Source organism: Anabrus simplex, chromosome 1 (genome assembly GCF_040414725.1).
Source record: "Anabrus simplex isolate iqAnaSimp1 chromosome 1, ASM4041472v1, whole genome shotgun sequence".
Taxonomy (NCBI): Eukaryota; Metazoa; Arthropoda; class Insecta; order Orthoptera; family Tettigoniidae; genus Anabrus; species Anabrus simplex.
Genome location: NC_090265.1, coordinates 927341791 through 927363426, shown reverse-complemented (window position 1 = coordinate 927363426; position 21636 = coordinate 927341791). Strand labels below are relative to the sequence as shown.

Here is a 21636-nt window from a genome sequence, read left to right as displayed (position 1 = left end):
TTACTAACCCGTAAGTTGGTAAACCTCTGTATTGAGTTTTGTATCCTCTTCTAGGACACACATATCTCTCTCTCTCTCTCTCTCAGCTGTTGTCTACCTGCTTGACCTTCACTAGCTCGTTAATTACCCTACTGGACACTGACCTTGTCCCAACCTCTGTACAAATTCCCTGCTTACAGTAACTTCCTTCTTAGTAATAACTAGCAGCTATCGCCTTTTCCTGTAAATAGTCGGAATAGGTTTAGAAGATGATTATGTAACATACCAACCTCATTCAGAGATGAGAAGGGGCATAAAAGATCACACAAGTAGATTGCAGAAGCATGTGGAAGAAAAATATATTCGAAATTTTTCATACTAATATTAGAAGCATAAGGAAAAATAAGAACACCTAAAGAAAGCATATGATACTAGGTTTGATGTCATAATTTTATCAGAAAGTTGGTCACTGAGTAATGTAAATATAAGTATCCATGCCTTGTACAAATCTTATTACAAAGAGGGTTCAGTTAACAAATGTGATGGTGTTGTATTAATAGTAAAAAATGGTTTGGAGCACAAAATGGAAATTATTGAGTATGATGATTAAATTTCTCAGAGTAGTAATTAACTATGACAACAAGAAAGTAGCTATTACAGGAGTATATAGGTCACATGAATATCACACACAGTGGTTTCTCAGTGCATTAGATCGTTATATCTAGGATAGATGCCATGCTGAAACCAAACTGATAATAGGGGACACAAATATAGACCTTTCTAAATGAACACGACTGTGACAAATATCTCAACATGTTACAAGAAAGTAATTTTCAGTCCTTAATAAACAAGCCTAGTAGAGTATCTGGTACAAGTAAATCGTGTATTGTTCATGCTTTGATTAAAAGTAGATTGAGAAATGACTACATTCTGTCTATCATCTCTCAAAGTAAAATTTCAGATCAGTATCCTATAATAGTAAGTGCCAACATTCAAAATGCCTCGGTCCCTAATAACGTACCAAATTTTTGATGTAACTGTTTTAAACTAGGTCATTTTGAGCTTAAAAACGGTTAAGTAAAATAAATTGGGGAGACATCTTAAACAGCAATGATTTAGATATCAAACTCGATAAATTCGTGAATACGATTAAAAGCTACACGAGCCTGTCCACTGTTCAATTGAAATCATAGGAAATTAAAAGAACATGCATTAATTTATTTAGCTTACATAGACTGTACAATGGATTACTTACAGTTCAGTGAAATCTATTCACACAAGAGACTGACTTTATCAACAATATTTAATAAATAAGGATAACTTGGAAATTAAAGAACAGTACAGGAAATATAGGAACAAACTAAATGATCTAATTGTGAAAATAAAAACTGAGTACTATAGGAATCTGATCAATCACAATTCAAATGACCGGGGTAAGGTCTGGGGCATAGTCAATGAAATAACACAAAGGTCAGTTAGAAAAAAAAAAAAAGAAAAAAAAAATCAAGAAAATCCGATATAAAGGTGAAATCTTTAAAGATGACAAATATTTCTAATAAATTCAACAATTATTTCATTAATAAAACCACTGAGAAAGCAAAGTATCACACAGGTTTCCGACTCCACATTAACCCTCATACTTGCTTCCTTGCACCGGCAACAGAATACAATCTGAAGAGATGTTTGATTGAAGTACATACATGAAAACAAAGCTGTAGGAATAGGCAATATTTCGGCTTAAATTATTAAAGAAAATATAGTCATTAAAGGAACCGTTGCTGAATATTATCAATGATTAATTCACCTTATGTTACTTTCCAAAGCAGCTTAAAACAACAATAGTAAAACCTTATGAAATTACAGACTCATTTCAGTAACTACAACAATATAAAAAATATTCGGGAAATGCTTCAAGAACAATATTTACCAGATTTTAGAAAAACACCACGTTCTTTCGCCCAGACAGTTTGGATTCATAAAAAATCTCTGAACGACTGATGGCATATCTACCTTAACCACGAGAATATATGAAAATCTTAATTCTTCTCTGCTCTCCACCGGGATATTTCTTGACCTTGAAAAGGCATTCGATAGTGTATCACGCTGCTTGCTCCTCCAGAAATTGGAAAAATATGGCTTTAGGGGTAATGTGCTGGGTTTGCTTGAGAGTTACTTGATAGATAGAGTACAGTATGTCAAAATTAATCAATCTCTAAGCACACCGATGAAGATAATAAAAGGTGTCCCACAAGACACAGTATTAGGTCCATTATTGTTTATTCTATTTATTAATGATCTAGAGAAAACAATAGCAAACGACAAACATACGTACATCGTAATATATCCAGATGATAGTCATTTATGTTGAGGGTGACAGCTGGAATCTTGTCAAAGAGCAACTCAAGCACTGCTTAAAATTAAAGCATGGTTACATAATAATGAATTGTCTTTAAACATTAAAAAGACAAAATTTATGAATTTTTCAGTAACAAATACAAGAAACGATTTTAATGAATTAACTGTACACATCATCAGCTGTAAATTTAATTGTAACTGCTACAAAATTTATAAAGTAAGTAATGTTAAGTATTTGGGATTATTAATTGATGCGAACATGAACTGGAAAAGTCACATTATCGATTTAAGAAATAAAGTGAGAAGAACTATTTATATATTTCACAATTTAAAATACATATCTGATATGATATTGTTAAGAGAGCTTTATTGCACTTTACTTCAGTCTATTCTTAGCTATGGAATATTGGCATGGGGAGGAGCCTACAAAAATGTAATCAATAAAATACAGGTTGTTCAAAATGTTCAAAACATGAATAATGTACCAGAAAGAAAGGTTATACCAAAGTAGTCAATTATATGCTGAAGCAAATATATTTAATGGGAAGCAGCTCTATGCCCTTGAAATATATAAATATATTAACGAAAACAAAAATATAATTGAGAACATTAAACATGAATATTCAACACGCAGTAATATGAACCACCGTTGTATGCTATACAAACCCAAACTTAGCATAACAAAATGCAATTTCTTGTACTTCATTCCAAAATTCTTTAATGTACTTTCAGGTTCTTTACAAACTACTTCATTAAGCCAGAAAATGAGTCTGAAGTGTCTTAAATCCTTTGTCATGGATAATAAAATTGTTATTGAAGAAATAACTAAATGAAAATATCACATCATATTCAATTTCTATTCGATGCTCCACTGTGTGCTGTTGATCATACCTATCATTCACTCATACCCATACTCGTACTTCAGGAATCATTTTTAAATATATTTCTCTCAATGAAATTAATATTCTAAATTACCACACACAAGGTTTCACTTTACGTGGTATTTTACTGATATCCTGACTCGACTCTGAATGAATGAATACTGATCTGCATTTAGGGCAGTCGGCCAGGTGGCAGATTCCCTATCTGTTGCTTTCCTAGCCTTTTCCTAAATGATTTCAAAGAAATTGGAAATTTATTGAACGTTTCCCTTGGTAAGTTATTCCAGTCCCCAACTCCCCTTCCTATAAATGAATATTTGCCCCAGTTTGTCCTCTTGAATTCCAACTTTACTCTGTTGAGGTTGGTGTGATTTTCTTATGTATAACAATAATAATAATAATAATAATAATAATAATAATAATAATAATAATACAGTATATTTAATGTGTGAAAGAGTTAGTTACAAGATTAATTTTTTAAAAGTATTAATGTTATTAGAAGAGTTATGTTTGTAAGAAACAGAGTCCTGTAAATATGTAAACAATGTAATGAGTGAATAAATACACTACTACTACTACTACTACTACTACTACTACTACTACTCTTAATTCATTTATATTGTGTGGCTGTTGGTAAGAGTAATCCATTGTGACCTCAGCTCACAATATACATCTCAGAACCAAGACCAAATTAACACAGAATAATGTGATGTGGGGAGTCTGAAGGAGAATTGTCAAGAGAGGTAGACAGAATAATATTGGTTATTGTAATGCAGTTTTCTAAAAACTGAAGCATACTGTAGATTCTTAATATATCGAAACACTGCAATTACACCGTGCTCAATCAATCCTCAGTGAAATACTTTTGTTCCTTGTGACCTGCTTATCAAAGTAGTATTATATTCATTGTCTTGCTCATTGTTGATCTGATATTCACATTGGAGTTGATAACCAATCTACTCACACTTACCTACGCTGAACTTATTGGCTAAGTGGTACCGGTCGTGTACTTGTAAACTACAGCTATGGGGTCAAACCCTACCAGTTGTGGTGCTGTAGATGGATTTTCATGGTTTCATGTTTTTACACCAGGCAGTTGTTAGGACTGTACCACAATTAAGGCCTTTACTGCTTGCCATCTTGCCAATCCTAGCCCTTCATTATCTCAGCATCATGGAAAACATGACTATATCAGTGAAATATTAAACTGGTAGGAAAGACAACTTACCTGCCTTAACTGTTCACGGCTTTGAGTCAGATTCGAATTAACAAATTCCAGTTTGGACTTTGAAATCTCTACCAACCACTCTGGCCTTAAGTTTTTCAAACATTTTATTTTCTCTGCAACAATTACAGTTATCTGCAAGTTTTTTATTAGATTGGTTTGGCACACTACATTCATTTTGTGTATAAATGGCAAACGCACATTGCACAGGTTTATTTTACTATTTAAAAAATAATGACACTGTTCTAAAAAAATAACCGTTCTCATAACAGTACAACAAAAAAAGTCAACTGATGTGTGCTACACATATTTTTGTTGCAAAAACAATATAATTTATAGGTTAGATGGGGCAGATCGTGCCTACTGTGGGTTATGCTCGCACATAATTTCTGTCGCTGCAAGTTATGCTCACATTTAGATCAGAATGTGTTAATATCTCTTCCCCTTCCATGGCACTGTCACCAGCATAGAAAAGGAAAATTGATGATGATGATGATGATGATGATGATGCTTGTTGTTTAAGGGGGCCTAACATCTAGGTCATCATCACCAAAGGAAAAATTGAGCTCAGTTACAATTGCTTTAAGTAATTTAGGCTACTCAGTTACTGAATACATTTTGAATATGAACTGGAAAAAGTATTATAGTTCCTTTTTCTGAAGTAGTTTCAGTAATTTGCAGAAAAGTATGCATTCACCATTACCAGTATATACTTTCTGAAATTAGCCATACTCCATGCAGTTTTATGGAATTTATTTTCTAGACAGAGCTTTCTTTTTAATGATGTTTCTCTGCTTAAAATGCTTTCTAGTGCAAGATATAAGCCAAAGTCAGCAGAAAGGAAGAGCTTTATTTCTCATGTTGCCACATTGCTACTAATAGATGATAACTGTTCCATGGAATTGAAAATGGCTTGTACTAATGTGCAATAAATACTATATAAGTGAACATTAGGTTAATTTTGTTATTCTTACTTTGCAACGTTGTCAATCAAAAATATATAGTGTTTTTCAATTTAAAAGTTGCAAAAAAAGACTTCTGATGTTAGTTTAGATTTATACATCTCTCCATACATTCTGTATTATCAAATCAAATGATAAGTCTATTAAACATGAACAGAAAGGATTAGCATGTTTGCAGTTTGCTTTGGTGAAGAACAAGATAATTTTTATTCTTCTGGAGACTGTGTAGATGTTCAGGATTTTGCATCTATTATTGTCAGGCTTAATTTTCTGTATTTACATATTTGTGTTTTCTTATCATGAAACCGTAAGATATTTAGGTTTGTACTGGTGAGATTCAAACTGTAAAACCTTCGCTATTGCATTTGAAATACCCTACCACATTCATGTATAATGTCTAATGGCATTCAGAGTTCTTTTTTTTGCTAGTGGCTTTACGTTGCACTGACACAGATAGGTCTTGTGGTGACAATGGGATAGGAAAGGCCTAAGAGTTGGAAGGAATCGGCTGTCGACTTAATTAAGGTACAACCCCAGCATTTTCCTGGTGTGAAAATCAGAAACCACGGAAAACCATATTCAGGGCTGCTGACAGTGGGATTCAAACCCACTATCTCCCGGATGCAAACTCACAGCCACGCACCTCTAAAACTTCAGCATCTTGCTGTTCTTCTTCCACTTCTTCTTCTTCTTTGCTTTTTCCCACGTAGGTAGGGTTGCCCTCCTACTACAGTAGCTTCTATTTTTGACTGGAACATAATTTCTGCTGCTGTGGGTTATGCTTGCACTTAGACCAGAATGTGTTCTTGGCTTCTCTAATATATAATTCTGTTTATAGGATTATGGTCTCGATGAAAGCTGTGATAACTCCGGGGATGAAGACGAGCAAGATCGGAAACATTTGTACATAGAATACGTTGGTCGTGAAGAGAATAGTAATGAAGTTCAGCCCTCATCAGTTAATTCATATAATCATCAGCAAAATAACAACCGTCCAACAACACTGTCACCATCTTCTCCATCTTACAATAATATTTCTTCGATCACTTCAACAAGTACAACTTCTCATGTTCATACACTGGTGTCTCAGTTCTCTTCTGTGCAACAGCAACAACAACAGCAGCAGCAACAGCAGCATTTTTCCTCATCTGCACATACTGTAACGCAACAGACTGGTTTAATTGCAAAATCGCATAGTCATTTCCAGAGTTCGTCGTCATCTTCTTCACTACATTCCCCTTCAGGCCCTGCAAGTGCTACAGCATTGTATTCACATGCTACACACTCACCCGGATCTCAGCCACTTCATGTACATCCTCACAGCATTCATCCCTCTCAGCATCAACCCAGCCCTGATCCATGGACTGGTCGACCACAGAGTAAGATTCCTGCACCTTCATACCCATTGGGACCACCTCGAGGATTGACTGGTCCTCCTGCCTCCTTGGCTGAGCAGTTGAAGCAAGTGCTAGCTGAGAGAGAGCGAAGGATATCAGGTGGGGAACCACCAAGCTCTAGAGAGGGATCTGGTGACTTCACTGAGCTTAACAAAGGTGTATCACGGTCACTCGCTGAAGAAATACACCAGGCTGTGAATGAAGCAAATGCCAGAGGTAAGAATCTTCCCAATATTTGTTTTTGTTGACCATCTCAAATAATTTTGTTTTCATTAATGCTTGAAGATTTCTTTTTTTATCCACTGTATGATATGACTAATAATGTCTTTGACAAGCGTGTCCTCTTGTTCCCTTCATATTATGAAAATCTTGCATAAATTTTGGGTAAGTATGGGGCTATCTCCTTTTTTTCATATAACTGTTCAAGTTGAATTTATTAACGTTCTGACATTTTAAAATTGTAAATAATGATAATGATATTTTACAATTCCTCAGATATCTCAAAATCAGCAATGCGTTTATCTACCAAGCTTCATTTCAATGAACTGATTTGAGCATCTTGCTGTTCTTCTCCCACTTCTTCTTTGCTTTTTCCCACTTAGGTAGGGCTGACCTTTCTGGTTGCCCTCCTACTACAGTAGCTTCTATCTTCGACTCTATTTGAATCAGCCTTGGTATTGTCCAGGTCCTTCCTAACACAGGTTTTCGATCCTGTCTTTGGCTGTCCTTAGGCTGGTCAGCTATCTGTTATAAGACTGTCCACTCTATGAGATACATATCCCTCCAGTCTTCATTGAAGATGACCAAACCATCTTAACTGATGTTCTCTCAGTTTGTCTGAGATCAGTGTTATTCTGAGATTTCTGGATAGTGTCATTCTGAATTTTGTCCTGCTTGGTAACTCCACATGCCCATCTTAACATCCTCATCTCACAAGAAAACCCTTCCAACTGAAATATGAAATAATGATGGATCATCCCAAATTGTCAGAAAATGCAAAATGATTCAAAATTAAAAACGTGTTATTGTTTGTTATATCACAGAATCTATATTACTGAGCAATGCCATAACACAAATGGGAAAAAGATGACATTTCAACATCATCTGCCCCTACTTACGACACTTTTCCCTTTTGATTGACTAAGGGTTCTTCTGACAGATTCCCTTATAACCAAGGACATTCAGCGCTACTATTGCTCAGTAGGGTACTTTAAGGTTCATTTTGATAAACCTGTAAGACACCTGCATTAAGAACATCTTCTTGAAGTCTGGCTGCTTCCTCTCCATGGAATCTCCACCATGTTGTTCTTACTGGCAGCTTTTGGTTCTTCAGTCCTGACACTTCCCTTATTTCAACCAGAAGCCAGTCAAACATTCTCCAGCGATGACTTTGCAGTTCTTGACATATAATAGGGTTACACTCCTCCACCTTTGTAAGTTATCAAGTGTGCCATCTGCCGCGTCCGAGATGATTGGCACCGAAGAAAACTCCAGCCAGGGTTGGTAGGCATCTCAGGGTAAATATCGAAGTTAAATTTAATTTTTTATTTTTACATGGATTCAAGATGATGCAGATACGCAAGTACGTATTTCTTCAATTAAAAAAAAACTAATAAATAAATAAATAAAATTGATGGACGTCTCGAACAAACGTTCAGTAGTAATATCGGTTATCATAAATTGGGCTACCTTAACTCTAACTTAGGTACTATTCCAACTAACTATAAATGATATTAAATTATACCTTATTTACTAATATTTATTCATGAAAAGGAAATTTGATGGATAAATTGTAAAGTATCTCCTTGAAAATCCCAAAATTAATCAATTGATTCTGATTACAATCTTCAAATTATTTTTATATAATCATTAGTCGTCGTATTAATATAATCGTCATTGAAATGGATAGCCGCTTTGTATTTGTCTAACATTACGCAAGAAAATAAAAGAAATACCGTTTAATCTCGAGTACCACCCACACTGTTTTTTTTTTTTTTTTTTTTTAATATTGCTTCCAAAATTGGGTGCGGGTCTTATCTAAAATTTTAGGAAGTTTATCTTTCCGAATGCACGTGAATCGGGCATCATCGCCGGCGCGGCTTGGCAACAGTGCTCTCTCCGCTCTCGGTATATGCAACTTCTGCGCTTGGCTTAAGTCTCACCCACGTTCTCGGAGTATCAACATGAATTCCACAAAGTGTTTGCGATCTTTTACTGCGAGTGAGAAACTGAAATTAGATAAAAATATTTCATGATGTTCCGTATTGAACTGTATCACAATTAAATTGAAATAACAAATAATGTAGTTCAACCTATTCTATACAAGTAAATAAGAAATGTAGTGTTACATTCTTATTTAATTATAAACGGAAGCGGTACCGGTTTTGATCCCAATCTGGGTCATCATCAGCCAAATAAACGTACAAAAACAATGCATAGGAAAACAAGAAATTAATGGATGAGTCTATGTGGAAATTCTAAGTTCCCATGATGGGAATTAGATTCTTTTCCACCAATAGAGCATATCAAAAATCAGATCAAAATTAAATGGATGGCATTTCCGGCATTTGCTCTATTAACCAGTGTTTCGTCTTAGGTCTGACACTAGACTCTTCAGAGTGGGATGTGTCAGACCCTCCATTTAATTTTGATCTGATTTTTGATATGCTCTATTGGTGGAAAAGAATCTAATTCCCTTCATGGGAACTTAGAATTTCCATTTGGAATTGCTAGGCGGGCATTAATTCCATTGTGGAGTTTTATCTCCTGTATGCAGTTATCAGACTGTGCTTCATAAATAAGCTTCTAATAGAGCAAACGCCGGAAATGCCATCCATTTAATTTTGATCTGATTTTTTATATGCTCTATTGGTGGAAAAGAATTTAATTTCCTTCATGGGAACTTAGAATTTCCATTTGGAATTGCTAGGAGGGCATTAATTCCATTGTGGTGTTTTATCTCCCGCATGCAGTTATCAGACTGTGCTTCATAAATAAGCTTCTGATAAGTTCACCTGCATACACCCCAGCGTCAGTGGGTAGGGTCTGACACATCCCACTCTGAAGAGTCTAGTGTCAGACCTAAGACGAAACGCTGGTTAATAGAGCAAACGCCGGAAATGCCATCCATTTAATTTTGATCGGATGAGTCTATCACAAAAACAGTTGAAAAAGCAATATAAGATAATGGGGATTAGCACTGCGTGATTTTAAATCGTAAAATCTAGAAGAAGTAGAAGGTCAGTCACTTACATGAAGTAAGGCGCAATCTTCTGAAGAGTAGCGCAACACACGCAAAGTTCGGCACTGTGTCTCAAAATGTTTACGAGGAGAGGTGAACAGTTAAGTGAGCCAGTCTGCATATACTATGAGGCGCGAAGTCACAGCACAATTTAATAAATCTGAAGCCCAAAAATTCTGTAGAAGTCAAAGATGAGTCGCTTGACTGAAGCAAAATGCTAGCTCCTGAAGATCAGCTCAACGTACTCAATGTCCGGCACTGTGCTTTCAAATGCTGACAAAACTCGGTGAATAGCTTAATGATCCAGCCTGTAATTGTTTCGGTTGCAAAAATGTGTATAATACAGTTTAATATAATTTAATATAATTGAAGTATGTAACCAGGATCTTGTAGATTCTTTAGAACAGTTGACGTAAAAAACAATTGTGAAGAGAAAAATGGTAAAAAGCTCAATTGTAATTGCGTAGGCTGAGTGGACCTTGACCTCAAACCAGCCCCCAGATCCAGGTAAAACTTCTTGACCTGCCTGGGAATCGAACCTGGAGCCTCCAGGTAAGAGGCAGGCATGCTACTCCTACCACCACAGGGCCGGCACAACTTGAGCCCAATTCTAAGGTAAACAGTTCCCTTACTTTGTGTCCTGTCAGTAAATTTGTGTCGGTTCTGAAGACAGCACGATGGCTGAGAAATACGTCACTGACATTGAACGAGAGAGTGAAAGTTACTGAAGCAAGTGAAAAGGAAAAGTTGTCTGTGCGTGAAATTATGCCGCCTTTAAGATGTGCTAAAACTCAAGTTTATGAAACTTTAAAACATAAGGACTACATTACTAAGCAGTGGATGGAAGGGAATGGGCAAATGAAGAGGAAATCTAAGGTAACAGAGAATGAAGGAATCAATGATTTAGTTTGGGAATGGTTCGTCAGTGCCTATGCTACAAAATGAGGCTCTCGCTATTGTTAAATCACTTGGCAACATAGCCTTTAAAGCATCAACTGGGTGGGGAATGGACAAATGAAGAGGAAATCTAAGATAACAGGCAATGAAGGAATCAATGATGTAGTGTGGGAATGGTTCGTCAGTGCCTGTTCAAAGAAACCTTCCGGTTAGTGGACCTATGCTTCAGAATGAGGCTCTCACCATTGCTAAATCACTTGGCAACATCGCCTTTAAAACATCAACTGGGTGGCTGGAGAGTTTCAAAACAAGACACAATATCGTATGGAATGAAGTCTGGCGAGTCCAAAGACGTGGATGGAAATGTAGTAGCCGAGTGAAAATCGAAGCTGCAAAATTTAATTTCTGGCTATGAACCTAAAGACATTTTCAACGCCGACGGAACAGGATTGTTTTTTTCGAGCCTGGCCTTCAAAGTCACTTGCACTTCATGGGGAAAAAGTGTGGTGGGGGTAAAATGTCGAAAGAAGACTTACAGTGCTATTGTGTGGTAACATGGAGGGGGAAATGGAAAAGTCCCTGGTAATTGGGAAATCAGCAAAACCAAGGTGTTTTTAAAACTTAGACTTGCGCAAGCTTCTGGTAACTTGGAGGAGTGATCAATCAGTACTGATCAATCAATACTGATCTGCGTTTAGGGCAGTCACCCAGGTGGCAGATTCCCTATCTGTTGTTTTCCTAGCCTTTTCCTAAATGATTTCAAAGAAATTGGAAATTTATTGAACATCTCCCTTGGTAAGTTATTCCAATCCCTAACTCCCCTTCCTATAAATGAATATTTGCCCCAGTTTGTCCTCTTGAATTCCAATTTTATCTTCATATTGTGATCTTTCCTACTTTTATAAACGCCACTCATACTTATTCGTCTACCTGTGTCATTCCACGCCATCTCTCCGCTGACAGCTCGGAACATACCACTTAATGCAGGTTGTCATCTTCTTTGTCCGTATTGAAGATCTACTTGTGATACAAATTCTTATAATTTTGTTAATTACCACCTATTCAATACAATAAAAACATAGTACAAACTTACATATTTATTAAGATGTTTATATGGTACATGTTTCGCTCCTTTTTCGTGAGCATCATCAGCCAACTATCATTCACTTAAGGTTGTATAAGATCATGAAACAATTCTTTTGGATCAAGATTATTCCTATAAAACTAATTGACAAATCTTATAACATTTTAAAAGTCACACAACAATAAAATTATGTCTTTAAGTTAAAACTTTTTGTCTAAAATCTATCTAAGTCTAACATTTTATTGACGAAACTCATCTGGTGTGCATCTTTTAAATTGTTTAAAAAATAAAATAAAAAATAAATAAAAAATAAAAAACTTTTGAGATCTGGCTAATTGTATTGATTCATGTTGCTTAACTTGTATGATTGTCGTTAAAACTTAGTAAACTATATTGACAATTTTCTGCAGTTGATAATTGTCTATGTTATGGACATTTGACTTGTTCTCGTTGCTGGAGTAACGTTTATACAAATGTATTGGCATTAATTTTATATTGTCAATAGGATAATATTGTTCGTGAACAAACTTGTTGATGAGACACTGTCTAATGTGATATTGGATTTAAAATGTTCTCGTACGTTCCATAATGACTTGTTGGTATATCTGTAATGAAAGATAAAAAAATTATATGTTTATTTATTTATTTATTTATTTATTTATTTATTTATTTATTTATTTATTTATTTATTTATTTATTTATTCACGAAGCACAAGATACAGCTACACTGAGCAAATTTCACTTGCACTGTCAACAGACTATTTAACAAACGTAAACTTTCATAATAAAATATAACAAACATAACAAAATATAACAAGATCAGGTACACATCCTACTAATAACTGTCCAAATCGAAAACCATGAGAATGTCCATGTTCATAGCCAAGTCGTCGTGGGTCAAGATGGCGGTATAATCCCTTCACATCAACTTATCTTTAAGATACTATTTACACACCTCTCGAATACACTTTTATTTGATGCTATATCAAGCTCTTGTCTCCTATTAATATTGTTAAAGAGTGTTGGGAGGCGGATTAGGAAAGATCGTTGAAGTATTGAGTGCTGAGTGTGGGGAATGTGGAGAAGGTCTTTGGTTCCGGTGGAGCGGGAAGGAACGCGGAGAGAGAAGAGAGAAACAAGATGTTCCGAGCGGTAATGTCCATTTAAGATCTCGTGGAGGAAACTCAGGTCAGCTACCTGTCGCCTGATGTGCAGCGGTGACACATTAATTGCCATTTATGGTTTTGATTATAATTCTGTATAACTTCTTATTGGAAGAATTGTCACTTTCTTTTCTTTCTGCTGCGTAATTGTTCGGTGTTACTCCTAGCCTCTTGAGAACTACTTGTTGTTCTGTTTGCACTTCTTGTATTATATGAGTGAGTGTGGATGAGTTTACGTTTTGGCGGGGAGTGGGAAGGGGAAGTTAAGGTAGGCGGTGCATTGGAAAACATATACATTCATTTAGATCACCAATACAACAAAAATAAAAACCTAAATGACGAAATTGAAATAAAGAACCCCATCTTAGTACAATTACCGGAACTAATACAAATGCTTAAATCAGATATAAATAAATTCTATAAACATTTTAATCCGACAAAAGTTAATGGCTTATTGACGCAAACAAATTCAACTCCTCCCCTTACTTCTCCTAGACAATCCCCTCCACAATCTACTGCAACTATCAATTGCCTGCTGTCCATCTCACAACATTTTCGAGGTCACATTGCAGTTGCTCACAATCTTGTAACTTATTACTCTATAGAGAATAACATCATCCGCAAAAAGCCTTGCCTCTGATCCCACTCCTTTACTCATATCATTTATATATATAAGAAAACATGAAGGTCCGATAATACTGCCTTGGGGAATTCCCCTCTTAATTATTACAGGGTCAGATAAAGCTTCACCTACTCTAATTCTCTGAGATCTATTTTCTAGAAATATAGCAACCCATTCAGTCACTCTTTTGTCTAGTCCAATTGTACTCATTTTTGCCAGTAGTCTCCCATGATCCACCCTATCAAATGCTTTAGACAGGTCAGTCGCGATACAGTCCATTTGACCTCATGAATTCAAGATCTGCTATATCTTGCTGGAATTCTACAAGTTGAGCTTCAGTGGAATAACCTTTCCTAAAACCGAACTGCCTTCTATCGAACTAGTTATTAATTTCACAAATATGTCTAATGTAATCGGAAAGAATGCCTTCCCAAAGCTTACATACAATGCATATCAAACTTACTGGCCTGTAATTTTCAGCTTTATGTCTATCACCCTTACCTTTATACACAGGGGCTACTATAGCAACTCTCCATTCATCTGGTATAGCTCCTCTGACCAAACAATAATCAAATAAGTACTTCAGATATGGTACTATATCCCAATCCATTGTCTTTAGTATATCCCCAGAAATCTTATCAATTCCAGTTGCTTTTCTAGTTTTCAACTTTTGTATCTTATTGTAGATGTCATTGTTATCATATGTAAATTTTAATACTTCTTTAGCCTTAGTCTCCTCCTCTATCTGGACATTATCCTTGTAACCAACAATCTTTACCTACTGCTGACTGAATACTTCTGCCTTTTGAAGATCCTCACATACACACTACCCTTGTTCATTAATTATTTCTGGAATGTCCTTCTTGGAACCTGTTTCTGCCTGGATGACCAGTGCTTTAATGGAAGAATGGCTGAACGAATTTAACTGTAGGATGAAGAAGGAAAATCACAAAGTTATTATTTTTCTCGACAATGTCACTTGTCACTCACATGTGTTGCTTTCCAGTGTCAAGCTAGCCTGGTTTCCATCTAACACAACCAGCGTTGTTCAACCTATGGACCAAGGAGTGATTTAAACCTTTAAATCTCACTACATGTGTTAATTGATGCAGTCACTGATCAAGAATGTTGATACAGCTGACAACACCTACTTCCTTGCACGCTCAGTTTCCATATTGGATGCTGTCAACTGGATCAATTTGGCTATGAAGCAGATCAAACCTCAAACAGTCGTAAAGTGTTTTGCAAAAGCCAGATTTGCAGAAAATGATGACATTATCACACTTGAGGAAGTGAGTGAAAATGCTGCACTGATATCTATGCTTAGCCAACAACATAATTTTGCATGTAATGTAGACGAATGCATTCGCAGCGATGACCAGCTTGCTACTCACTACAGTTTCCAGTCTGCTGTACAGCTTCTGAAGATCTGCTGTATACTGAATGAGGATGATGATAATCTGAGGGACTAAGACCAGGAAGAGGAGGAGGATGAGGAAAGAGAAAGTTAGGAAAAAATACACACTCATAAACAAGCTATTTAGTGTGTCAGGGACATTATGAAATTTTCTGTCAAGTCAAATTCCCCGCAACTTCTTGAGCTACTGTACAGCACTAAAGACTGCATTGAGAGAGACATGACATCAAGGAAGGTGAAACAGGTTTCTTTGTTAGACGTGTGGAATAAGGAATAATTTGACAAATACAGTATTGTGTGTAATGTGTTATGTGTACACTGTAGTTTGTTTATTAAACATGTGGAATAAGGCAGAAATTGTCCAGTTTTCATTGAGTATGGTACATACTGTACATAATATGTTGAGTGTGTTATAGTGCAGGCTTATGCGAGAGTAATAAAAACCTACTGTACATCAAGATATTGTGTTACTGAGATTTGCATCACCAGAACTAGACTGATGGATCAGGGTTAAGTAATTTTTGAATCTTTTTGTATAATTTTGTTCAATCCGGAAACTTGTCTAATTTGGAAAATAAACTCGGGGCCTTGCAATTCCACTTTGAGTAAGTTTTACTGTATTTATATTTTGGCATCGTCAAGCATAAATATATTTTTAATAGAATGTGTGTAGGAGTACCTACACAAACCTAGTGTTATGTTTATTTAATAGTGTACCTGAAGTTCAAAAACACATGTTAGTTTATAACCTTTTCTAAGCTGCATGCCAGAAATTTAGCATGGGAATAATAACTAGTAATACTTGTAGTCTTTAAAAACAAATGAAAACATTAATTTAATGGGATGAAACTTGTGTGTTTTTTTTTGACATGTTTACAAAAATTATACATATAAGCACTCTTTTGCCTGAAACAAATCTGGTTTATTAATTGGTTCAGGAGAAGATTAAATTATGTAGTATGTAATTAAAGTATGGTACAGATGCAACTGAACCCTTTGTAAACACTTGGTGATAACTAAAATATTAGTATCTGCTATTCCTATAGCACTTTTCCTGTTAGCAAATGCTAAAGCTGATGTTTTGTGTGGGTCACTTTGAAAAAGAGTCCACGAGTGCTTATCTCCTTTGCTAAAAGTTGTTGTCATCTTACTGTACATCTTGCATCTTTGCATGTTTGGTTTTTTCAGAATAAGATAGAATGTATTCCTTTTAACTGTGTGGTATAAATTAACACCGTCATATGGTAATGAAAATAAATTCTTATGAATATTTTTCTGTTTCACAGTGAAGAAGGTGCCTATGAATCAGTCACTGATAACCCCATTGTCGGGTGTTATTTGGCAGCAACAGAACTCTCCAATGAGGGACATCCCTCCTCCTTCACCATCATCTATCTCATCATCTGGAAGCGTATCTCCAGGTGTGCCTACTGCTGATCCAAGTCCCAGCAAATCGGTTCCGACAGGTAAGGAAATTTTCATATCAAAATTACTCAAACAAATAAATCTCTGCAAATTTTTGTAAGTATGTGCAGAATCATAGCCAATTACATGTTATAATTCTCATATTTTGGTCCGTATTGAAATGTACAATGAAGTCAAATAAAATATTAAAGTTTAATTATTCCACCTGTTCAATACATAAAAAGAGGTTTTAATAAAGCATTAAATCTGTAAATAAAACTATAGGGACATGTTTCACCCTTTAATTAAGGGCACCTTCAGCCTTAATCTCAATCTGAAAGATAATTAATCAGGTACCTGATTGTAATTAAATTACATATGAATATGAAAATGATGTTGGAAGTATGAAGCATGTCATACCACAATTCCATACCATACTGCAAGGTGCAAGTATATGACCGTAGGTTGGTAATGTCTTTGAGATTGAGCCAGAGGTACTCCTGCAGCCTGTGGTAATGTGACGGAAAATAAACGGTGGTTGATACTGTGGAAGTTGACGGGGTGGAAGGAGTACCCTGAATGCCGAAAGGCATTAAACACTATAACAGTAATGTATGTATCATAAAATTACAGTACTGGTAACAGGTTAAGCAGCAAGCTAGGAAATTGTCGATGAATCACTATGCATTGTAGGGTTAATAACGGTATCTTTACAATACTTCGTATTATTCGTTAAAGATTCATTAGAGATATAACCCTGCATTTCAAAATTGAATAACCTGTAACACCAGCTGTTGCATCCGTCATTGAATAGGAAATTGCTTTACATTTTTCTTGGCCATTTACTGAGAGTTTTACCTGGAACTGGATCTTCGGTAGGGATGGGACAAATGTTTACTTTTCAGCACCCATTCCAGTGTATCTGTTACTCTGTAGTACAGCATTAAGTTGGAGTATTAGGATATAAAAGTAACATAATACTAGTTGCAGCTCAGGTTTTGGGAGGAACGGTCATTATACCAACTGCCTTTTGTAGCCCCTAGCTGCACTTTACTAATTATGTAAATAGCAATACTGTATTTCCATCTCGCTTTCTTCTATCCCACTTTTCCTTTCACCAGGTCATCACTCACATTCTTTACATACATACATACATACATACATACATACATACATACATACATACATACATACATACATCCATCTTCGTTATAGTGTTTTATGCCTTTCAGCATTCAGTCTGCAAGCTTCTGTGAATTTCATGAATGCCTCCACACTCCCCTGTAACTAGCTCAGTAGCCTCTTTTAGTTCCATATCTCTTATCTTTAAATCATTAGAAAGTGAGTCTAACCATCATCGTCTTGATCTTGCTCTACTTCTCTTACCCTCTATGACCAAGTACATTATTCTCCTAGGTAACCTACCCTCCACTGTTTGCCTCACAAACCGTGGAGGGTCTTCATCCATAGAGTTCATTCCTGACTTAGACTATTATCTCCTCATTCAGAGTACCGTCCTGCCATTGTTCCCACCTGCTTGTACCAGTGATCATTCTTGCTACTTTCATGTCTCTTACTTCTAACTTATGAATAAGAATATCCTGAATCCTCCCAGCTTGCACTTCCATAAAGCAAAGTTGGTCTGAAAACAGACTGGTGTAAAGATAGTTTAATCTAGGAGTTGCCTTCTTTCTTACAGTATACTGCAAACTGGCTGCATTTGCGTTACTGCACCTTGACTCATTCTGCGAGAATACACATCCTAAATACTTAAAATGATCTACCTGTTCAAGTTTTGTGTTCCCAACATTTCAGTTCTCTTTACGTTTCTTTCCTACTGACATCACTTTGGTGTTGGAAATGTTAATTTCCATATCATAACGAACTGAAACTATTTTCAGGTTCCAAGATATTAGATTGCAGGCTTTCAGCACAGTCTGCCATTAAGACGAAGTCATCAGCAAAGGCCAAACTTCATACTACATTTCCACCTAAATTAATCCCTCCCTGCCACTTCATAGCTTTCAGCAGATGATCCATGTAAACTATGAACAACATGGGTGAAAGATTACAGCCTTGTCTAACCCCTGTAAGTACCTTGAACCAGGAATTCATTCTACAATATATTCTCACTGTAGCCCAATTGCCAGCATAAATGCCTTTGATTGCTTTTAATAATCTGTGATTAATCCCGTAATCTGTCAGTACAGCTAACATCTCTTCCCTTGATATTCTGTCATATGACTTCTCTAAATCTACTGAATATAGACATAACTGTCTATTCTTCTTGTAGCATTTTTCAGTTACCTGGCATATACTGAAAATCTGATCCTGATAGCTGCTCTGTGGTCTGAAACCACACTGGTTTTCATCCAATTTACTCTCAACCATAGACTGCACCCTCCCTTCCAAAATACCATCGAACACCTTGCCTGCTATACCGAGCAGTTAAATACCTCTGTAATTACTGGCAATCCTTCCTGTTCCTTGCTTATAGATAGGTGCAATCACTGCTTTTGTCCAGTCAGAAGGTACATTACTGAGATTCCATGCTAATCTTATTATCAAAATAGACTTTCAACCTTTTAGACCGTGTTACGTATGTTTAGTACGTGTTGAAGAGATGTTAAGTACAGAACAAAAATGGCCAACCGGATACCAGTGGGATCTGAACTAACAACCTCCCAATTTTGTGTCGGTTCCTCTCCCAATTGTGCTGTGGTGGCCTAGGTTATCTTTGCTTTGTTGGAAAGAATCTAAGGTACAAGTCTGGCACTAATGCAGTCTAACAGGTTGAAAGTCTATTTCGATTACAATGTGGTTGTGAAAATTCAATATTCACTAATCTTATTACTCTGTGAAGTCATTTCATCCCCACCTTCCCACTATACGGGGCATGTTTTTTAAGTAAGTGCTATTTTGATATTGAAAAGAAAAAAAGAATACGTGTCCCTTTATTTTTAAAGGAGATTCTAAGACCAATTTTCTCATCTGTAATATCTTTAGTTTTTGAGATATAAGTATCCTCATAAAATGGAATTAAACCAATTTTTCCATTCTTTTATACTCAGGGAATTCGCACTACCATTTGATGAGTTTGTGCCTGTTTCTGCTTAATAAATGTTTTATTTCTTAAATTCATTTTCAGATTTTGTCATTTAATAAATAGTTTTATTTTCAGTTTTGTTTCTGCTTAATTTGTTCAGAGAGCATAGTTACCAAGTTGTGCTCCTTAAAACAAAAATCATCACCACCATTTCTTGTCCCTGACTGTCAGATCCAGTATAAAAGTTAAAAATTGTGTAAGAAACATAAATCCCTCAGAAAATGAATAAGGTTAGGTAACTTAAGCGATATTTATTTTTCATATCTGTATACACTCCTTGTTCAGTAAACAATATGACAGTTGCACCAGTAGCATTTTGGGGGTTTCATTGTCCTATTTTTTTGCCTCAAGATAAATCAAGTGAGCTTTTTATTATTAGTCTGGGACAACTTTAACACATAAACTTATGTATTTATTGGTTTGTTTGTCTGTCTTCACTACCGTGGCAAGAATTGCTGCTGCTTCTACCACTCGCATCTCTCCACAACAGTCATCTTTAGTCCCTTCTATTCTTTTTTTGAGATTCCTGCTTTCTTGATATCAAACAAATCATATTCCATGTGGACAATATCCTCTAGCAACAAAGTTTAACAAGTGGTTTCAGAATCTTGTATCTTGGAGTATTTGCCAACATCCAAAACGGATGCTTTCACACATTTTATTTGAATATTTTATTGATATATCCTAGGGTTGAAGCGTAAAAGCTTTGCCATCTGCTATGCTTATAACGCCTTACCACTTAAGCTGGAAATGTATACGCTCAGTAGTGCTACAATCCTCTACTACGTAGCTCAGAGTGCTGCAAGGTTGTAAAGGAATGGAATGCAAGAACGAGAGGGGGGAATAAGGCTTGGAACAAAAAACAAAAGAATCACGATTAAGTGTATGGCATTTCCTGCTGACCTGGTGCTGCTCGCAGAAATGTGGAAGGAAGCAAATGAACAAATTGCCAAATTACAAGAGCAGGCGGAAAAGATGGGACTTATGATTTCTTCCGAAAAGACGAAGACCATGATGAATATACTTGACACTCCTAAGAGAATTAAAGTAGGAGCTCAAAAAATAGAGGTGGTGAAGAGTCTCAAGTACCGAGGGGAATGGATTGAATGGAGCATTCTTGAAGGGAAAGCAATGGAAGCGAGAAGGACCAAAATGGAGCTAGCTTTCCAGTAAACCAAAAACACACAAATAAGAAAGCCCTCTCTTAGAACACCAAAATAAAGCATTATAACAGAGTAATTAAGCTGGACGCACTCTATTCAGGAAGAAATTGGAAATCAAGGAGAGAAAAACTTTCAGAAGGATCATGGATCCCAAATTTCAAAATAACAAACAAGTTTTCTGTAGAAATGAAACCCTCTACGTAAAGTCAAAGAGACTGTTGGATACCATGAGGAAAAGGAGGATTGATTTCTATGGATACGTATTCCGAACGAATCCTGACAGAGTAACTAAACAGATCTTTGACTTCTTTTACAAAAAGAAGGCTAAACCCAACTGGTTTAAGGAAGTGGAAAACAATCTGCGAGATCTTAAGATTACTGAAGTCATGTTAAAGAGTGGTACAGCCTAGACCATGGCCAAAGACAGAACTAAGAGGTTCCAAGTTAAGATGAACCCCAGAAAACTGATTCAGATATCAGAGGAGGCAAGGAGGAGGAGATCAGATAGAATGAAGAACTAGTGGGAGAAAAAAAGAGCACAAGCATCTAAGAAGTGATTGATCTGACAAACCTCAAAGTTGGGTGATTAGAATAATAACAACAACAACAACAGCAGCAGCAGCAGCAGCAGCAACAGTAGTCTCCACATCTTCATTCACAAGCTTGTTGGAGGTGGAGAAGAAATGGATATAATAGTGCTTGGGGTAAGGAGAAAGCTCATCTTTGTGAACACTGTAGTA

At 36.1% G+C, this 21636-nt stretch overlaps 1 protein-coding gene across 5 annotated transcripts in view; it reads left to right on the top strand.

The window, feature by feature from the left end:
- Window positions 1–21636, top strand: part of Spn (Spinophilin) — a 294699-nt gene that overhangs the window by 260771 nt on the left and 12292 nt on the right. For all 5 annotated transcript variants that reach the window (XM_067136664.2, XM_067136663.2, XM_067136660.2 and 2 more), the window contains 2 exons: window positions 6241–7015; window positions 16510–16689. In XM_067136664.2, the coding sequence (XP_066992765.2) occupies window positions 6241–7015; window positions 16510–16689 (955 nt within the window). The remainder of the gene's footprint in view (window positions 1–6240; window positions 7016–16509; window positions 16690–21636) is intronic.